This window comes from Apodemus sylvaticus, chromosome 7 (genome assembly GCF_947179515.1).
Source record: "Apodemus sylvaticus chromosome 7, mApoSyl1.1, whole genome shotgun sequence".
NCBI classification, from domain to species: Eukaryota; Metazoa; Chordata; class Mammalia; order Rodentia; family Muridae; genus Apodemus; species Apodemus sylvaticus.
The window spans coordinates 31,413,873-31,435,106 of record NC_067478.1 but is presented as its reverse complement, the minus strand read 5'-3'; the positions used below and the strand labels follow the sequence as shown (position 1 = coordinate 31,435,106).

The 21,234-nt window shown below is 41.2% G+C and overlaps 1 protein-coding gene across 2 annotated transcripts in view; it reads left to right on the top strand.

Annotated features, from left to right (window-relative positions):
* Plod2 (procollagen-lysine,2-oxoglutarate 5-dioxygenase 2) overlaps positions 1-21,234 on the top strand; it is a 65,536-nt gene that overhangs the window by 13,209 nt on the left and 31,093 nt on the right. For both annotated transcript variants that reach the window (XM_052187645.1, XM_052187644.1), the window contains exons 2-3: positions 15,660-15,751; positions 17,855-17,991. In XM_052187645.1, coding sequence (XP_052043605.1) covers positions 15,660-15,751; positions 17,855-17,991 — 229 coding nt within the window. The remainder of the gene's footprint in view (positions 1-15,659; positions 15,752-17,854; positions 17,992-21,234) is intronic.

The following is a 21,234-nucleotide window of genomic DNA, read 5'->3' as shown; positions in this document are numbered from 1 at the left end:
TCTCAGCAGGGTTTAACAAGCTAAGCTATAAAGGCAGCATTTTTTAGAAGAACGCAAAGAAAATAAAAGATAAATTTAACAGTGGAGATGTCATTTTTTTGATGATGCTGATTACTTAGTTTCAAAACTTAAATTTTTTGTCATTCTTCTTATATATGATTTTTCCTCCGTTTTTTTCTTTAAGCCCAGATTTCCTTGGAATTTATGATCATAAACCTACGATTATTCACTAATCTCCTCCTGAGTCGTGTATAGGTTTGATGAGTCCAGGCACTCAGATCTGCTGTGCACGATTATTTCCTTGGCATCTGCCTTACTCATCTTCAGTAGAAGTTTATGCGCACATTAGTCAATGTCTCAGACAGCTAAGGCCTTTAAATACACAGTCTGAAGCCACAATGATCTGAATTCATCTCTGCTGCTGGGTCTCAGAAATGCCTTCGCTAGGAGGTTTGTGTGATCAGATCCATTAATCTCTGTTTCTAAACTCCCTCACAGCTGTCTCCATCTGACACCAGGCAGCAGAGTCAAATCTCTTCTGCTTATGAGATTTCAGAAAGGTCAAATAGTGTTAGGTCTTCAGGATCAGGGAATTTTATCTGAAATTTCTCTATTTACTTTTTTCTTTTGGTGGGGAGGGAGGAAGATGAGGGAGATGGGAGAGGGTCAGGGAGAGAAGGGAGGGAGGGAGGGGGGAGAGACAGACTGGCACAGACATCCCAGAGCTGCCTTCCCCACAGTCAGGGCTGCAGGGGGATGTTGGGGGAGGGGTGCATTGCTCTCCTTCACTTTGATAACTTTGTATTCCTGCCCCTCTCAAGTCCAGTGTCTCGGGCTGATGCTCTCCCAAAGGACAAATGATAATGTGTGTCAGGGACCTGCTCTGAGTGGTAGGTGCTGCTGCGTTCCTGTGGATAAGCACTGATGGATGTGTAAGTGGGTGGGGGATCCTGTATGGTCCAGCATGGCTCCCAAGGAAGAATGGCCTGTCCTGATTGGCAGATGTGCTGAGATAGAAGAAATCTTCATCGTCTCAGCTCATTCCCGATGATTACACTGCCTGCATCCTGTGCTTCTCGTGGTGGTTCCAAGTATATCTGTGTTCCCTCAGCCAGTCCTCACAGTGGAGTCTTGGTTGTCAGCAAGGCTTGCTTTTGCCTGGATCTACTTTGGGTCATAGTTCCCTGCGCTCTGTCTTTTAAAATCCCATTTAGCAATTTTAAGTCCTCTGTTAGTACATTCATGAAACAGTTTTTGATGGCATTTTATCTGGTCTCTAAAAACTGTCTTATTAGAAGTGGAAGCCTCCGTAGAGAAAGACTAATTTACTATCTGGTCACTGGACTCCTTCACCCGCCAATGTGCAAAAACAGTACTGATTCTAGGCTCATTATTTAATTTTTTTAACTGCATCCATTTTATTCAGTAGCTTTTGTGAAGTTTTAGTAAATAGCGACTAGAGTGACTTCTCTGAGGAGAAACAACCACCACCACCACCACCACCAGTGGCAGCAGCAGGCAGCAGCAGCAGCAGCAGCAGCAGCACCCCAGGACTGTGTGCTGTTGTCTCACTGTTGCTAAGTAACCACTGAGCAACCTCTCCTTTCCCTGCCCTCAGCCTATGGTTACTGCGATTGTATTCCCTAGGTCTAAGAGAGCAGTTGGCTTAGGTCAGTTAGTATGAGCAAAGTCCCGGGCTCTGTCTTTCTGTGCCAGCTCGTTTCAGTTAAAATGACGATTCCCATGTAATCACAGTTGGTTGCAGATGATTCTTTAACTCTTTTGTTGCTGAGTAGTATTCCATTGTGTGTATGTGTCTTGTTCAAAGGTTTAGTGACTCAGGAATCATTCTGTTGACCTATACTGCTATACTGGTTTATTTCTGGAATTTGTAATGATTTTTTTTTTTATCTTTTTCAACTTTCTATTTAGCAGAATAAGAGGCTTTTTTTTTCCCTCCAAGTTTTTTTCCTGTGATATTTTCGTTATTTACATTTCAAATGTTATCCCATTTCCTGGTCCCCACCTGAAACCCCCTTTCCCATCCCCCACCCTTGCTTCTATGAAGGTATTCACCGATCCACCCACTCACTCCCTGCCTCCCTGCCCTTGAATTTTTCTATACTGGAGCCTTGAGCCTTTATAGGACCAAGGACCTCACCTCCCTTAATGCCTGGAGATGTCTTATTTTACTGGAATACACAATCTACTTGAGTGGAGGAAGTACAATAAAGAATTCTATGAGTGAATGCTAATGCCAATGACAAGAAGAAAGAATGTGTGTGCATGTGTATGTGTGCATGTACGTGTGCGTGCGTGCGCACATGCGTGTGTGTGTGTGTGTGTGTGTGTGTGTGTGTATGTGTGTGTGTGTGTGTTGATGACATGGTCTAAGAATGATAGGGTTGCACATTTCAGGTCTCCTCAGGGCTTTGTTCCGTATTTGCATTCTTGTAAGCCAGTGGTTCTCAACCTGTTCATTGGAACCTCTTTTAGGACTTTTCACAGGTAGCCAAAGACCACCAGAAAAAAATGAGTATTTGTTATGATTCATGATAATAGCAAAATTACAGTTTTTAATAACAACAAAAATACTTTTATGGTTGGGGGCTCATCATAACATGAGGAACTGTATTAAAGCGTCACAGCATTAGGAAGGTTGAGAAAGAACCACTGTTTTAAGTGGACTGGGGCTGCATTGTTTCTGGGAGAAGAGGCTTGAAAAAGCAGAACATAAGTAACAACTTCCTGGAACTGCCCAACATGTGTCTGTGGAGTAGCCCAACTAGTAGGCCTGCTATGGTGCTAAGAGATCAGACCCACAGACAGGTAGGGGACACCATATCAAAGAGCCTGAACTGTACTGAAAACGAGGGAAAAACTGCTGAGATCTTTTGAGTTGAAAGTAGTTTTGCAGGCTCCCTCTCTCCTGACGACAGTGTGAAGAACAGGTCCAGAGTGGTTGCTGTGAGGTCCTTTAGAATATGAGACAAGGGGAGGAGATGATGGGGTCAGACATGGGACTGGGTGGCAAGGAGAGGACTGGCCACATGACTCTCGTAGAATTTGCAGAGGCAATGCACATGCACAAGAGAGAGAAACATAGGCTATAAGTATCTTTACATTTTATAAGTGCGCGGCAGTTAAATGCTTAAATTTACTTTAATCTTCACAAAGCAAACATGGACTATGCCTGCTCTAACGTTCTGCTGTGGAGGTGAGTAGCGCTTTCTGAGAAGCTTTGGTGACCTTTTTACTTTCAGGAATCACTTATTAAAGTGTATATCGCCTTTTTGTCTCTGATTATCTAAGGGCTTAATTTAGTTGTATGCTAGGGATGAAAAGAACCGACTGATGAAACAGAGATTCTGCAGAGGGACTCAGTGTAAAACTCTGGGATGATCTGGAACAGCTGCTGCTGGCCACTGATACCGTGAGTTTGGGACACAGCATTCTGGGAACTTTAATGACAGTACTGAGAAGCTATATTCCCTGGAAGCTTCCACAGTCACAGCAAGGGACATGGAAACAGGCCAGGGAGTTTGGCTCCAGGGCTACATGATCATTGCTCAGGTTCCCCTGAGTCAGCAGAGGGCTGTTCCAAAGGGGTAGACATATCTGCTCTGATGCAGGACTAGCATGCACTGAGAGACTAACTCTGCTCCTCCCTCATATTCCACTGCAGTACAGTAACAGGAGGGTTTATTTTGAATTTCTCTTGTATTTGTTTTCTATTACAAATTAAAATTTGTTTAAAGACAGGCATTGCTTTGTGTGGTTTGGTTTGTTTAAGCGAAGTCCCGGGACATTTATGTTCCCTAAAAGTGCTTTTCCCATATCCCAATATCCCTTTAATTCTTCTGGGCTGCTTTGCAGTGCCGGGTGATCTTTTCTGCAAAATATGCAGCTTATGCACTTTGAAAGGGATGTTTAGATGTGATGTTGATGTGCCTTAGCCTTAGCTTTCATTAATGGGTGAAGGGAGAAATAATTGGAAGGGATTGAAAAGAAGAAGAGAAAAAAAATAGGATTGAGAGGCGCCAGTGGAGGATGGATTAGTGCGCCGGGCAGTGAGTTTGGCCCTAGGCAGGTTTGCTGATAGAAAAGGGAGTTGATCGCATTACATAATTTCTATTTAGTGAAAAAAGAAAAAGCTGTTTTGATTCACACCTTTCCCCTTGGTGGCTGTGTGAAAGTCTGTTAGGGAGAAAGCATTTCTTCCAGTCACAGTTCTTTTGTTGGGGGTGTCTCAGAGACCATAGCGAGAGGGGACCTGGGCACATGGTGTTCACAGTCAGGAATCACTTCCTGCTTTTTTACATAGTCCAGGATTCCAGTCCAGGGAATGTGTTATTTACAGTTTACCTAATCAATTAAGTTAACCTCAGTTGACTTGATCCCCGAGGGAATCCTGGACCTCTTCAAGTTGAAGGTTGATAGTGGCCATTGTGTTATTTCTAATGATTCAGAAAGTATGTTTCTTGGTGACAGCAATCAGTGGCAAGAGTCAGTTCATGGCTAGAGAGATGGCTCAGCACTTACGAGGATATATTGCTCCTGCAGAAGCCCCGAGTTCATTTCCCACAAGAAACCACCTACAATTGCCTGTATTTCCAATTCTAGGGACAACTAAAGCCTGACTCTGTGGGCACCGGTACTCACATACACACCCCCAATTAGACATAAAAACAAACCGTAAAAGAATTTTTAAATGATGTGCGTTAAATATTATTAGTAATAGTTCTGCTACAGTACATTTAAAGGTACTTTCAAAGGTTTAAACATTTCCTTGTGCCATCAGGTACCCTGACCCTTCAGATATTAAACTGGGAACTAAGATGTTAAAGACCCAGGCCCAGGAGCGTAGCTCGGTGGTAGCACTCTTGCCTCCTATATGCAAAGTCCTGAGTTCAGTTTCCAGCATCAGAAAAACAAAAGCAAAGCAAGGAAAATGAAATTAAAAGTTGAAAGCATGTGAAAAATAGTCCATCTGGGGCTCCTCTCATGTGGTGATTAGGGGTCACAGAGAAGTTATATTTTTTTATATTCTAATTATGGACTGATACACAGTCAGTTCTGTTCAGTAGTGGGAATGTGTTGTAAGAGAAAAAGAAGAGTAATTTATGAATTTGAGAAACATTTTTACTCGAAACACATACAGATGCACATGCACACGTGTGTGTGTGTGTGTGTGTGTGTGTGTACACACACACACACACACACACACACCTTTTAACTGGTATTATTTTATTTAGCACTAAATAAAAATGTCATTTCATTTCAATAATGAAAATTATTGTGTTTTGTCTTTGAGAACTCTTGGAACTAAGGGCATGCAAGGCCTACTGGGAGAGGTCACTGATTCTGAGGAAATACTGGGAGCTAACAGCGCTGCTTGGCTGTAGAGCTTCGGCTGGATGAGTAACAGCTTCATAGCAGTGGGCAGGGTGACCCCGTACTGTACGAGATTTTGCAGAGCTCACAATTCTCAGGATTCCTGTGAATCTGGCCACGTGGGAATATTGGCTACGGTTTCCAACAAGAGTGACCGATGCCTTCATTTTCTGCTCCAAAAATGCTGTGGAGCTTAACTGCTGAATGCCTGGTACTGCATAGCCTGGCCAGTGCTGGGGGGAGGGAGGGGTATGGGCATTCTACCCTGTGTGTACACCCTTTGTGGATTTATACACAGATGTTAGATTGCATTCATAGAGCTATTGTATGAACATCTGCTTTACATGTGTGTCATCTTTATGACTAATTAATGCCTTGCTGTGTTCTTGTGGAGTCATCTTAGTATTTGAACAACTATGTGGCATACTGTTTGTTTCTAATGTATCATAGCAAGAAAGTAAATGAATATGTCTACACAGAAGACAGGGAAAGAATGGAGGGACCAGGGAAAGGAGGGCTAAAGGCGAGCCCTTCAGCCTTTCCTCCTCTGCATTCTCTGCCTGCAGGGTATTCCTCACTAGTGAATTTCAGTGGATGTATTATTCCAAGCCGTGTAAGAACTGTCTTAGTAATGACTTAAGGTGGTGAATTTACATAATACACCAATGGCTTGTTTATTTTACTCTAGTTTAAAATGAGGAAAAGTCTCTGCATACTGATTGCTCAGTCTGGTGAAATTCAAACTAATGAGAAGTATAGAAAAGCATTCAGTATTGAGGTGAACTCAGTCACCGCTGTCACACAGAGTAGTAAAACCCACAGTAGCTTGTTGCTGGTTTCTTGCTAGTTTTTGTCTGAGAATCTCCTGGGAACAAGAGAATATCAACAAAAGAAAAGCTATCAGGTTACTGTCACATTCTCGGTTTCTTAGGATCTATGTTGTCATTGTAAGTAATTTTAATATAAACCTTTTCTTGCCATTTTCTGGGCAAGTCATCTTAAATAATTTGGAATTCCTTCTTCTCTCCGTCACAAACTTAGTTTAATATATCAAAACACACCCAAATTAGTTGCTTTTCACATTCTTCATTGGTCCTGCTTGGTTCCAATCATGATCTTTAGCCTAGAGTGTTGTAACTGCTCCCCCAATCCTAGCCAGCAGTGCCTGAATTTATCCTTGTTTCTTTCAAGGAAGCCAAGCATTCCTGATAAACATTTGTCATAATGATTGAGAAAGCTGCATTACATCGCACTAAGCATTTTGTTTGGCCTCAAATCTGGGATCCTGTCACATCAAATATGTTTTATTTAGGGCAGCATATTTGATGTGAAATAGAACATTTAGAAATTGGATGTCATGAATAATAGATGAATGTTGTTATTGCGATTAGCAGATACTAATCTTGGCCTTGCATTTTATCCCTGTCCTCAAACTTCTGAAAGCATCGGATGTCAAGATTAAAATCTGCGGTGACCTGTGAGGCCCTCTGCAGTTTAGAAGCAGTTCTGAGGCTTCCATACACCACATCTTCTCTTGCTTGATAGTGTCTGCCCATGTGTATATATGCCTGTCGTGTCCTTTCCAAAGCCAGATACCGTGACATACTTTGTATTGATTGTTGCTTCTTACTAGAAAACTTCCAGCATGTTATCCGCATGGCGCACTGCCTCCGCATTAGACTCCCCTGTCGGTGTTATGCTATCTGTGTAACTCAGAATTGCAGCATTAGAGCGGCCATGACTTTCAGTGTTTCCTGTCCATGTGACTTAGAGCAGAAAGTTACCAGAGTATTGTCCTTCGTGTTTGCTCCTCTGCCAGCAAAGATGGATCTCTTTTCTTTTTTATTCCCTTTGGAATACAGCCTTTAGGACAATGTCTGGCACATGGTCCTAACATGCATTGAAGAGGCTGATGATACTCTGGCGTCTATAGAATGTTTATTCCTCATCTCCCCCTGTCTGCGCCTGGTACTTCAGAGCTGTGCATGGTCTTTTTCATCTTGGCTTCCAGATGCCTTTTCTCTCAGTGAATGCATTGAACCATTTCTTCTCATTTTTTGAATACAGATGATGAGAATCTCTTGCCTCTATTTCTTATTATTTAAGTTTTACTCTTTCTTCTAGAACCACCTATGGGTTATTTCTTCTGTGGAATAATCCAGATTATTCTCCTCCTATGTCTTGTTACATCTCATTGTGGATATTGGATGGCATACCTAGGTTACTAGTTTATAATGTGATCCCCATTTCAACTTTATCAGTATCTCCTGGTGCAAGAAATTTGTTCCTCAGCAGTTCCTTATGCACAGTAAGTGAGGAGAATTGTGACTCAGCATCTGTGTTTAAATGAGGCCTTGGGTAGTTCTGACACATGGTCATGTCTGAGAAACAGTTGACATGGACAGTGTATGAATGGAACAGATTGGTCATACCTGAGATTTGGGAACCAGTTGGTAAATTATTATTACCAGCACTGAGTTGTCAGGGTTCAGTAGTCCCTAGGAATAGAAAGTCAAAAGGGAAAATGGGGGCCCAGAGCTCCAGTGTTCCACGAATGAATAACATGGTCATTTCTGTGAATGTATCATTAACTGGGAGATGTCCTGTAGGACAAAGAACCGTCAATGAGATGAAAATAGGTCAGTGTTTACGTCTGTGGTTTGGACTTTGGTCTTTTGAGCACATTTTGGATAATAGAAGGTTAGCTGCCTTGCTTCCTGTGGGCTTCACAGTGGGGAGATTTGAGACTGGTAAGCCATACTAAGGCTAAATGTGGCACCCATGGCTTCTTGGGATGGGTGAGAACCTTGGGTTCCAGCTTCACGACTGGAATATGATAAAGGGACTGGTGACTGGTGACTGGTGGGAGGCAGTAAAAGGGCCAAATTCAAAGAAAAGCTTAAGAATTGTAAAGTACACACAGTGAGAGCGAGGGTGCTGTCTGTGCTCCTCGGGATAAGGTTAAGTGGTCTCCAGTGTAGGTGTTGCTTCTGAGTGACAAGTTACTAAGGTCAACAAAGTGTCTTTTGGGAGGATTACATAAAATCACTCAAAGAGTGTTTTACTTGGAGACAGGCCGTGCATTCTTGTATCTCTTGGCTGCCCGATTTACTATACTTGTGTATGTACTCTATGGTAGTAAACTCTTTGATTTCCTTCTCAGTTTATAGCCAGGATAAACTATACTTCTTGAACTCTGCTGTTGCTTCTCTTGCCTGCTGTAAGTTGAGATGGGCACTTCCTGAACCATACCAGTCCCTCCTCATGGAATCAGGAGGCACAGGGCAGTCCTTCCTTTCCAAGATGCACATGTTTTTGCTCCTCTTGCTTTGCACACTCATTGTAAACCTGATCAAAAGTAGCCAGTAACTGTCATGCCTCAGACTGAGTGCTAGGCTATCATGGAATTTACCCTGTCCAATAAATAAGTTCATTGCTTTAGAGTTCAGCTTCATTCCCATTTCCAGGAGACAGGGAGAACGTGGTCAGAATCTAACCTGAGTGGCCTCCAGCCCAACTTTCAGTAGTCTTTGTTGCTGCCTGAAACCTCATAAACAGTCTTTACAGCCCATGTTTCGGCCAGCATTCCCTGCTTACAGTACTCGTGGGTTTCCCTGAGTCTGTTGGAAAGCCTTCTACAGAGCAGTTTCTAAGGGCTGTGAACTACACGGACAGTTAAATCACACGCTGAGAACCCTGAGTCTCTCTCTTCCGAACTCCTTAATTTTCTTGTTGCTGTAACAGCATTCCTGACACATGCAACTTAAGAGATAACCTAGTTATGCTAGCTGTGCTGTCAGAGGACCTCAGCCCGTCGTGGCAGAGAAGAAACGGCAGGAGGAGCTACTCCATCTGTGGTGGAGAGCAGGACACTGTGACTGTTGACAGTAGGGGGCTGACCAGGAAGCAGAGAAGCCCCAGAAGCAGGGCTATTCCTTATGTTATGCTGTGAATCAAGGCAGGGCTTGAGCATGCTAAACAAGCACTCTAAGAACCAAGAGACAGCATTGTAATCTTGGCAGTCCAGCCCCTTGAAAATAATTCTGTAGTGTTCTTTTAGAAAGGCAGGATAGAGGAAATAGCTATTCCCTTGTAACTGAAGATGATAAGTGAAGTTTAGGGCTTTGTTTTCACTAAGTTTCAACAGCACATGTTTCTGCCTCTTCTTCTAATCAGACCATTCTCCTGGAGCATGGTCTCTTAATCCCAGCACAGCTGCACGCGGCCCCTGCTGCAGGGCAGCTCTTCCATGTGTGTGAGCTGATGGGAATGTATGCTATCTACATCTGTGGGGTTTTTGTCCTGGTCCCTAAATGGTGCTCCCTGTGAATGAGCACAGGGGATATTTTTATTATATTTATATTTTGGGTAAAATACAGAATAGACAGCAGCGCCTCAAATGTGTTTCAGCAAGCTCTCTAATCTGCTTGCAGATTTCAGAATGGCGGTTCCCAGTCTCTGATAAAGCATTTGGCCAGCAGATGTGTTGCTCTATTCTGCTCAGAGGAAGTTGTCATTGGCACATCTTTCTATTTTTGTGACTGTTCATGTCTCCGAAGCCCTGGAGTTCATTAATGTATACTCCTTCTTTCGGGCGGGTGGTTGGCAGCATTTTGTGTCTTTGACATTCGAATTATATCTAGTGTTCACGTTTTGTGATAGATGGAGGTATCAACTATGCTGTTACAAATTCTGGAAAGTTGTGCTGTATTTGTTGGATCTAAGAGATAGAACACATTAATTTCCCCATGTAGCTCGTTTATTTTGGATACATCTTATTGTTCTGTGGTTGACACATCATCCTCAATTAATTACTCCTCTCACAGCCAACTCTCTAAAGTTATGCAAAAAACCTAGTTTTTCCCCCTCTTAAATGAGTTAGTGCAAAAGGTGGTTGGTTCCTTTCTTACTCTTTCCTTTTGATCAGAGTACAGAACCATCTCAGTCCCTCAACTGTTATTACGTGGCATGACTTCCAGATCTCTTGCCACCCTGGTCAAACTGCACACAGTCACCACTTGCTGACATAGCTCACCAGTGTCTTGTGACTTCACACCTGGGAAGGAGCTGGTGCATGTCACCTGCCTGCTTAAGATGGCGCTCTCTTTGCTTGCTTGGTGTGTATTGGCTGGTTTTGAGTCTGTGTTCAGCCTCCTGAGATTTTTTTTTTAATGCAGATTTTATATTTGTGATTAAATACCATGTAGGAGATGATCATAGTGAATGCTTCTCCCTGTTTGTTCTGTTGTTGTTTTATTTCAGAATTTTAACTCAGGTTTTGCTTGGTTGAGTTGCCAGTCCTTTAGCTCGCCCATTCTTTGGTGTCTGAACTTTGTTTTCACATTTTAAGCTCCGGAAGGAACTTCCTGGATCTCTGTGTATAGTTTATGGCTGCCGTCCAGGCTTGTGTAATTTTTACTTCTGGGAAGGGATTACTATTCATTTTTTTCTTCCTATCACTTATCACATTGAGCTTGGGGTCTTTTACCATTCAGATCTGAGTAAGTGAAGTTACTCAGCACAAGTGTGGATCTGTGGAGTGGTGAGGGGGTGTTGGCTGTGAGTGGGGCGTTCTTACAAAGTAGTTCTGAATGGAGTGCCTTTTGTACAGGCTAGATAAGTTTCGCGGCTCGAGTCTTATTAATCTTAAGCATGTAGCTATTGGTACAGCAAGAGCATAAGCTTATCTAAACTAGTCACTGTGCTATGGCCGACTAATCTCATTCTTGTTATCATTTGTTATTATTGACGTAAAGTATGTGGTCAACCACATATTGAGTATTACATCTTATAGTAGGATAGAGTTTTATTGTTTCAATCTTTACCTAATAATCACTTTTACTATATAATATACTAATTTTGGTTTTATTTGCAATAAAATCTACTCACATACTTTGAAAATGCCTTTAAGCACCCATAGCTCCATGGAAGTTACTTTGTCTTCCAATCACCATGTGGCTACCTACAATAACGGGGAAAACAAATGAGTATATAGAAATGTATTATCAGAAAAATAGTCTGGAAGGGAAAAGAGCGAATCTGATACACATTTTTAAGTTTTAATTCTAGTGCGTGTTCACTTTTATTTGAAGTGCGTGTGCAGAAGTGTGCTTTGGTTGGCAGTGTTTGGGAAGAACCGTCGTAATGGCTTTAGTCTATCATTTCTTGAAGGTGCAGGCAGTTTGTCTCAATCTGGTTCCAGAAGAGTTTGCCTAGAACATACTGTCCTCCTGTAGGACAGTTGATCATGTAGCTTCCGGCAAGTAGCCAGGGACACCGCCCTCCCATCCCACAGTATGCACGCTGCTGTGGTGATGAGCTTATCCTGGTTTGTCCATGGACCTTTCTACTTCTGTAACTACAAGCAGGATGTGGGGAAGCGAATGGGTGAACAGCGGACCCATATTCCCACTACGAGCACAGCTCCCCACATAGTTTGTCTTACCTCATGCAGTTTAGTGTGGAAGTGCAGATGAAAACGCTCCCCTGTCTCCCATTGTTCTCGCTGAAATTACGATGGGAATTGGCTCTGGAGGCACGTTTGCCTTGAGTTCCTTCCAACAATTTCACAAAATAAAATGTTCTCCCCTAGCCACCTACAGTGCAGTTAGACTTGGTTGTAGCTCGGTACTTAGCAACAGAATGGTGCTATAAGAGCTGGGAAAACACATTTTTTTAGATTTATTGTCTATTTCTATGTATTTGTTCTTGTGACTATATGCCATTGCACACATGCTCCTGGGGCTGGAAGGAAGGGCATCATATCACCTGGAGCTGGAGTTGTGTTCTCTTAACCACTCAGTCATCTCTCCAACCCCCAAGCCCCCCAAAACCTTAATTTTATGTAAATTGTATACCAAATTTAGTTTTAAGTTGATTACTACCTAGCTACAGGATCTTAGGCAAGTCTTATTTTCTCTTTAGACCATCAGTTTTTCCCCTTTATAAGAAGAGGGTTTAGTCTTCTGTTGCTGAGGTAATTTACATGAGTAGGAAGTGACTATTAATGGAAGACTGCAACATGCCTGCCCTCTGCATGAATTCTGCTTCTGGCATCTGTCTGCAGTCTTCTCTGCATGGCTAGCTTGCACTCTGAGTCTTGAAATGGTGAGCAATCATATCATAATTAACCAGTTGGCCTTGTTGAGGCCTCAGGCTCCTTCGACACCTGCCTGTCAGGGATGCACCTGGAGGACTGAGGGTTCAGTCCAAGTTACAGAGACATAAGGATAACTTGGGCTTGATCCTCAGAGTGTTACAAAGCAAGGGCAACCTTGGAGACTCTGGAGAGCTGTGCAGAGGTCTCCTAGTCTTTCCTGCTGTAGTTAAACGAGATGAATTTAGTTTCCCAGCAGCCAGTATGCATGAGATGTTGGCAAAGTGTGAAGCTCACTGGTGACCTAGTACCCCGCTTTCACTGAGGACTTCTGACATACTCAAGCTCCTTACCACCATTCCAAAATCTGGCAGAAAATCAGGTGTTCAACTTGAACCACAGTGGACAACTTAGGCACAGAGAGCAATTCTTCAAGAGGGCTGTTCCTCTTGAAAATGTAGTAGACAATATCTGGGATCCAACTTTCCACAGAGGACCAGCCCATTCTGGTCTTTCTGAATCAGGAAACCTCTGGCTTACCATTCCTTTTTTGCACACATATCATTCTTTATTATTATTATTATTAATTATTTTATCTCAAATGTTACCTTTCCCTCCAGATCCTCTCTCCTAGAATTCTTTCTCCCATCCTCCCTCCCCTTTGCTTCTGAGAGAGCCTCACCCCGGGCATCCACCCTCCCTGAGCATCAAGTCTCTGCCTCTCCCATCGAGGTCAGACAAGACAGACCTCTGCTACATCATATATATTATTCTATCGTTTATTTTTGGCTCTGAGAGCCTTTGCCAAATGAGGCTATCTGTTCCTTGTACTGCAAATAACTTGTTTGGTAATATTAGCAAAATCAATTATCCTATTTAACTCTTCCTCTCCTCATCTGTGAATGACAGGTAGTGCAATGTATTTTGTTGAAAATGAATATTTTATGTATATATATCATAAAATATCATATGGATCATTTGTCCATGAATCCACTTAGTCAAAATGTTTATACATGCAATATATATGTACATGAAAAATTCTTGTACTCAATTATATGTACAATTTTATGTCCTTTTGCATCAATTGAAAATGAATTTTCAAAGTTTAGTAATCCACGGAATACTACATAGCATGAATAACCTCATGGTGTAGTTAATGATTGAGGACATCTCAACTCTTAAGATACAGTCTGGTAGGAGAGAATTTGATCCTAAATTTAAATTGTTCTAATGATTTCATAACTACCCTTGCTTACAAAAAAATCTTTAAAGACCAGATGGCAACACTACTGCATATAGCCTGCTGGCTGGGAGCTTCTTTCTGCAAGTTCTCCTGTCTTTACTTTTTGTCTCTGCAGTGGGGCATACTGGGATTACAGGCGCTTGTGCTGCTGATGCTCCCAGCATCCCCTGTTTCTGGAAATCCAGCTCAGGTGGTCAACCTTGCCCATTTCTCCACCTCTGGAAAAAATTTTTTCACTAAAAATAATAATTTAATGATATCTTTAAGATACCTTTACTCAGTGTCTTAGTCACTGTTTTATTGCTGTGAAGAAACACTAACAAGGCGACTCTTAACAAAAGAAAGCATTTAATTAGGGTTTATAGCTTAGTTTGTAGACATTATGGAGTAAGCAGAGCAGCCTGGTGCTGAAACAGTTGTTGAGAGCTTTACACCCTCATCTTCAGGAAGCAGGCAAAGGGGGCTGGAGGCGGTGGGGAGAGACAGACAGAGCCAGAGAGAGACAGAGACAGACATTGGGCCTGGGATGGGCCTTTGAAACTTCAGAGCCCACCCCAGTGACATCTCCTCCTAAACAGTCCCATGTCCTGATGAGTAAGCATTCAAATGCATGATCCCGTGGCGGCTCTTCAAACAACCACACTCACATCTTCATGACATTAATTAATTGATGGCTTTATTTTATTTGGAATACCAAAAAAAAATGTTTTTGAATACTAGACATTTTATTTTTTTGAATACCAAAAATCTTATAAAGAAATACCTTGTTTTAACAGAAATCTAAAAATGCATTATTTAACTTCATGGAAATGTTTTTCCTTTTGGTTTGGAAAATGAATGTTTAGCTTATCTACGTTAATTATACTTACTTTCTGTAGTAAAATATTTTCAGAATTTGATATGAAGAACTACCCTGGTTTGTTAACTAATTCCTATGATGCATTATTCCTATGATGAAAGATTATATATGACTTAGGGGTCATGCAGGACCTTCTTGGTCTTCTTGTATCACTAGGTCATAGAGAATTAAGTGGGAAAGCTTGGTGCTTACAGTGTTGAGGTGTTAACTCAGCTGTCTTCCCTCCATGACTCCTCCTGATTATGGGCGCAGGAATGCCCCACTCCTAACTGCTTGCTGGGGAGGAGGCAACATTTATGAATTTTCCAGCATGCTTTTGCCTGATAAATATTGTCCCACCTGTCTACAGTAGCTTTTATGTATTTGTAAACATATCCCTAGTCCACTAAGAAGAACCTATAATAAGTTCAAGAGCTATTGTAAAAGGCAATTAAAAGATGCATATTTGCTGATATTGTTATTAGCATCTCTGACTTTTGATCTAATTACTGTTTAAGCAATTAAGAATAAATAAATGATATAAATGTGATGTCTTTTAAGGCTATTGGTATAAGACCTTATGCATAGGAGGAAAAATAAGACTTTTTTAAATAGTCTACTTTCATTTTGTTCAGCTTCTTTTAGAGACTGAGAATTAGCCTTGTGGTTAGGTCCTCCTTTGTGAGTGTTGATGCAGAGTGAACAGAGCTTGCCAAAGAGATACCATGAGAGTATGCCTCAGGTCTGGGGCAGTTTGTAGGTAACGGTACAGCTGGCGATGGAGTGGCATCCAGAAGAGTCTTAGGGATGAACTGGGCATTTTGTGAAGGCTCGTCTCCTATATGTGAAATACTCTATTCAGGACCTGTTTTCCTTGAGCCTCCAATGAACTTTCTTTTACCAGTCAAATAGTTTCTTACTACATGGGATAATCATTGCCGTGTAATGCAGCCCATTTTGCATGCCTATTTTAGTAGCTCTTCATTTAACTGAACAAAAGCATTCCCATATGAAGTGTTTAATCACCATAATGTTATGGAGAAACAGCACTTAATGTTTTGCTAAACCTTCTTTCTTTATCTTTTCAGATAAATTATTAGTCATAACTGTAGCAACAAAAGAAAATGATGGATTCCACAGATTTATGAATTCAGCCAAGTATTTCAATTATACTGTGAAGGTATGAGATGTCTTTCAATCTTTGGACTTGTTGGAATATGTGCCTAAAGTATATTGTCTAGTGGTTTATATAAACATGTTCTGTAAGCAATAGAAATAGTGTATATGTAACCCTCGTGACTTCCTTTGGAGGGTCATGCACACATACAGTGTAATCAGGGTTTGACAGTAAACATTCTCACTGACTAAAGGGGTTGGTTGCCTGCCGTGGTGTCTTTATGAGAAAGGAGCTTTGGGGGTGCACTACTGACAGTTGCTTTTGTGTTTTGTTTGGCTTGGGTTCATTTGTTGGAACATTGCCAAGTGTTTTAGATGTTTTGTCTACAGGGCACAGTTGCATGGAGATGATCAGAGTTGACTTGGAGCCCTTGATAGAGTGTTAAACTGGCTTCTGTGAGATCTGCTCGTTGATCCAGGTTATTTATTTTTTGATACAAAGAGTGTGCCAGTCATTTCTTTTCTACAAAGAGGAGCATGAGGAAGTATCTGAGAGACTGAAAACATTGCTCCTACCTTGAGAAAAACTGGGCTCTTTAGCGTATGATGCAGAGGACAGGGCCACCCATTTCGTAGCCTCTGGATGACGAGGTGTGGATTTTCATGCAGAGTATTAATGTGGCTGAGCTTTGCTGGAAAGAGATCAAGTGATAACATCTACGTGTTTAAGGAGGAGAAGTGAGAAAGTAAATGAGAAATATTGTTAGCATGCCTTGATGGAAAATGGTGTATAAGTCAAACGCATAAGGTAAGATAGGCCTGGAGCCCTATGGGCTAATCTTTAGGGCTGGATGTGAAGAGAGAATAGAAAGTCGCTAGTGTACAAGTGTTAGGAAAATTTGTATGTGGTATGCTGTTGATGAATTGCATGACCAAAGTGAGATAAATATAATTATGAGGAAATTTTACTTATTTTTGAGGAAAACCTGCCCTAGAGTATACAGTTACAATCTATCGTGTCTGAGAGTCCAGTCCCATTTGAATGCTAGAGATTTGGGTCCTCTCTCCGTCCTTCTGTTCTGTAGTCCAGCGGTTTCTAAAGCAGCGTATACTTTGTACTGGGGAGATCTTCATTATTCGAAGGATCTAGACAGAAAAATTCTCCCATGCATGTCAGATCAGTGAGTCATTGAGTGGACCCAGGAGTCTTGCTTTCACCATTTGTCCATGTGACTGATGTGCAGAATAGCCTGGCTCCTCCCTGTGCTTGGCTGGGCTGGGCCTCAGATGTGATTGCCTCCATGGGCTCAGTATTGGAGACTCCAGAGGTTGAGGGTCACTCAGCTGGAACACTGATCCCTTAGCCAACGTGCCCCGGCTTGAATCCAGTTCCACACTAGCCTCAGTTTGTTTGGATGTCTTTACTCCAGACATCCCTGTAAGCAGTAAAACATCTGAGGCTGGGTTCACTGAATTTCTTTACACTGTGTTTCATTTAGATTCCATTCCCCTTTCGTTCTCCAGATTAACTTGTATGTTGGGAGTGAGGCACGCTGGTTACATCTCTCTCTCTCTCTTTCCCTCAAAGTCAGGGTGTCAGTTACCTAACAGTTCAGGGTGACGTGGCTGAGGCTGAGGCAGAGGCTGGAAAATCAGGGCCTGGTTTAGCCCAGATTAGCAGTCCTTCATCCCTTGCCTTGGGTAATTCTTATTAAGCTTTTGAGGCTAATACAAATGTAAGATTTGCCAAAGACATAAGGGTCCTATATACTTGATGCTTTCTGTGGGCCCTTTGTTGAAAGGCCAGCCTAGAAGTCTCTGAGTATAGGAATTTCCTTGTAGGTTTCCTATCACATTAGACAAGTAAACTACAAGGGCTTCTTCACTTCCGTTCAAGTCTGAAAAACAAAAATAAGATGAGAAAAACTTTCTGAGTCCACTTCTATAGGTAAAAATCAACTTGTGAGATATTTGGAATGGTGTCTTAGTGGTGGATAGCATTGTAGAATTATGACCCTCCTGTGCATTAATTTCCATTCTAGCATTGTGCTTTAATTATAACTAAGTAATGGCTTACAAGGACTGTGGCACAACTTCTGTTGACATTTTTTATGCTGCGATTGCCATTGGCATTTAGCTCAGGATGAGTTCTTGATTTCATTTCTAGGTTCTTGGTCAGGGGCAGGAGTGGAGAGGAGGTGATGGGATGAACAGTATCGGAGGGGGCCAGAAAGTGAGGTTAATGAAAGAAGCCATGGACCTCTACGCCAGGCAGGACGATCTGGTCATCTTGTTTACTGAGTGGTAAGGAAAGTGTCCTGTGAGTTTTCCAATCTGTATTATAGTACCTTTAAAGACTGAATTTATTAATCGAAGTTTAAATGTTGAAATATTTTACTGACAATGACTCATTGTAAAGAGTGTATTTTCCTCACATGTAACTGAAGTTTTTCCAGTGAGCAGCTGCTTCTTCTGAGCCCCCGACTTAAAAGCAAGATTGTTTGATGCTGAATCTTTTCGTTAGTGGGAATTTTTATTCTATGTAAAATAAACTTATTATGCATGAAAAAAATCGCAATCTGCACCAATCTTGTAATATTAATGATGGCGAGTTATAATAAGAACTAATGAGAAAACAGTATAGACTAACATTTTTGTGGAATTCGTTTTACTCTTGGCTGAAAAGCACAGCAGAGATCATGCTTGAGTATGCAATTAAGGGAGACAACAAAATGAGCTCCGTCCAACCATCAAATATGCTTAATAAAGTTAAACATGCAAATATAAAGCAGACATATAAGAGCCTGTGCAGTCAAGAACAAAGAGCCTTTTGGTGCATAAATTTCTGTACGTTTATTTACTTTTGAGCTTGGCTGAAATCCAAAGGGATACATGTCCAAAGCATGCCTTCTGCCACAGAGCCATCTCCCTAGCCCACAGATGCCCTTTTCCATAATGCCTTATTGTCTTGAAATATTTAACATCTGTTCAAAATACCATGTTGCACCATATACTGTCTTGTATCTTTTTCATTTTTATAGTGTTGTTACTGATGTTTCATTTTTAAATCCTGTTGAATTTTATAATTGTAGTTATTTTATAATTGTAATTATCCTAAATACTTCTTTTTTCAATTTCCAAATGCAAAAACACATTATTTGCAGATGAAACTAAGGATGATCATTCTTAGGCAGAAGTATATGTGAGGATGGCCTCAACTCTGACATAAAAGAGTCCCATCCCCATCACCACTTAGCACTTTCATACTTCCGATTTTCTGAGATCCTCCAAACACAAGCTTTATTTTCTTGTATGCTCCTTCTCTTGCAAGATGAATTGTGATATGGCAGGTATGGTATAGCTTATGCACTGTGAAGTTTTTTTACATTATCTGATATATCCATACCATATATAATATTCATCATATAATATCTAAATTAAATGTTTAATGTGGATTTCTAGTATTCATATCCTTGAGTTTGAACTTGGCACAAGCAAATTTGGATTTTGATTGTGAGGCAGATTGCCTGTGAACAAGCATCTGTGAATAACCTAGTAATGCCCTCTAGGTTGCCGAGCCTTTGAGTTTCGGGACCCTGCTTCCCTCTGAGCTTCCCTTCCCAGCCTCCGTTCTCCCCTACTCAGAGGATTTCTCCTGGGGAGTTGGCAGTGTGAGGGACCTAGTTCTGTCTGACAGACAGAAGAGGGCATTATAAGACGCCATCTCCTGAGACAAGTCAGACTGATTCATTTAGATTGTATTTAAGACTCAGCTTGGCAGAGAGGACAGAGTGTTTGGGAAAGGTCTGAAGGCTCTGGGTATTGTCAGGATCAGCCATGTGTCAGTGGACCAGGTAGAGAACAAAGTTTTAAAAGCAAACCTGTACTTTTATCAAGAAAAGCAGGCTTATTTGGTAAAGCCTCTTCCCTGGCAATAGTGACAGCTTACGTGTAGACACAATGGATCCCAACATCCGTGATGGACCGCTTCACATATATGTAATAGCAGGGACCGGACTCTTTCTCTCTCTCTCTCTCTCTCTCTCTCTCTCTCTCTCTCTCTCTCTCTCTCTCTCTCTCTCTCTCTCTCTCTCTCTCTCACTCTCTCATGCACAGACACACACAAACACACACGCACACACACATAGTATGTATGTATTTAATATGTATTCACAAGCCAAACTGTCTACTTGAAATTTGTTCTTCTTTAGTTAGTTTAGATAGTGTTAGATATCTCTGTGTTCAAAATAAGATACTAGTTGTGGGTACTGACAACTGACAAGGGCAGAAATTCTCCTTCTGATTTTTTTCTCTTTTATACATGTTTTATATATGTTGTAACTAACATAAGGGATCTGAAAGGTTACTTCTTTCTTAACTGAGTGAATGAGTTCTCACTTTTACAGATTACTTGCCAGCTTTGAAAGTTCTTATGTTCAGAGGTAAGGCTAACTCTCATTTTTAAGGGAGATGGGGATTGTCATCTAATTCATTGTATCATTTTGCAGTTTAAGGGACTAAGAAACAAGGGGAGATCCAGGTCTGGCAGTAGCTGTGCTGAGGAGCATGTAGTGCTGAGATTTGCTACATTATTTTTCTGGCTGTTCTCTGTGCATCAGTAGTAATTTTCATACCCCACATGTGTAACTTCATTTGGGGGGTACATTCATCAAGTAATGTTTGGCTTTTAATAGAACAACTTACTTTATTTAGCACATCAACTTCCCTTTCCTCTATCCCAAACGGCTGATATTTATTTGATTTTTTCCAATAATAGTTTATACTTTAGTTTGAAAATTCACTTGAGTGAGCATTTTCAACTGGTTAAAATGGTGTGTGTGTGTGTGTGTGTTTTCGTGTATATCTGTGTGTATGTTGCAGGTATTAATGGTTCCATAGTTCCATACTGTTGCATCATGGTTTTATCTCTGGAAATACCAAAATTTATTTGAGGGGAAACTTAAGATACATAGATCTTAGGTATGGGCTGTTTCGGTTTCATTAGACTTTATTTCAACCTGTACCTTGTGGTTTAGATAATTATAATTTTTGTTTAATTCTATGCATATAATAATCAGTGAAGTTTTGGATTAGGGAAGAGTAACAAGGTTCAGGGAGACTTCTGGGCAATCCAGTAGCTTTTACCTCTGGTGTGGATATAGTTTAATTCATTTACTGTTTGATTCACTCATTTGTTCAAGAGGCATTTACTAAATGTCTTGAAAATCCTCAGCTAAGGGCTAGATAGATGCTAAAGACATGGGTCCAGCTTACACGGAAGAAGATGGAGCCTAGAATAGGAGGGGCTTTTTGATTAGGTGCATAAAATAGAATGGATATCTAGGTAGGAAAGAGAATTGAAGGATAGTGAGGGGTAAGTGGAAGGAAATGCTATTTTCCTGTCGCGTTGGTGTCTAGAGGAGTTGACACTGGAAATATGCCTTGAAAACAAATAAATAAATGGCTTTGGCCCAGCTGGGAAATCCACGTTAAATAGAGAGATACTCATTATGAAGACATAGTTGACCCTACATGAAAGAATTCATA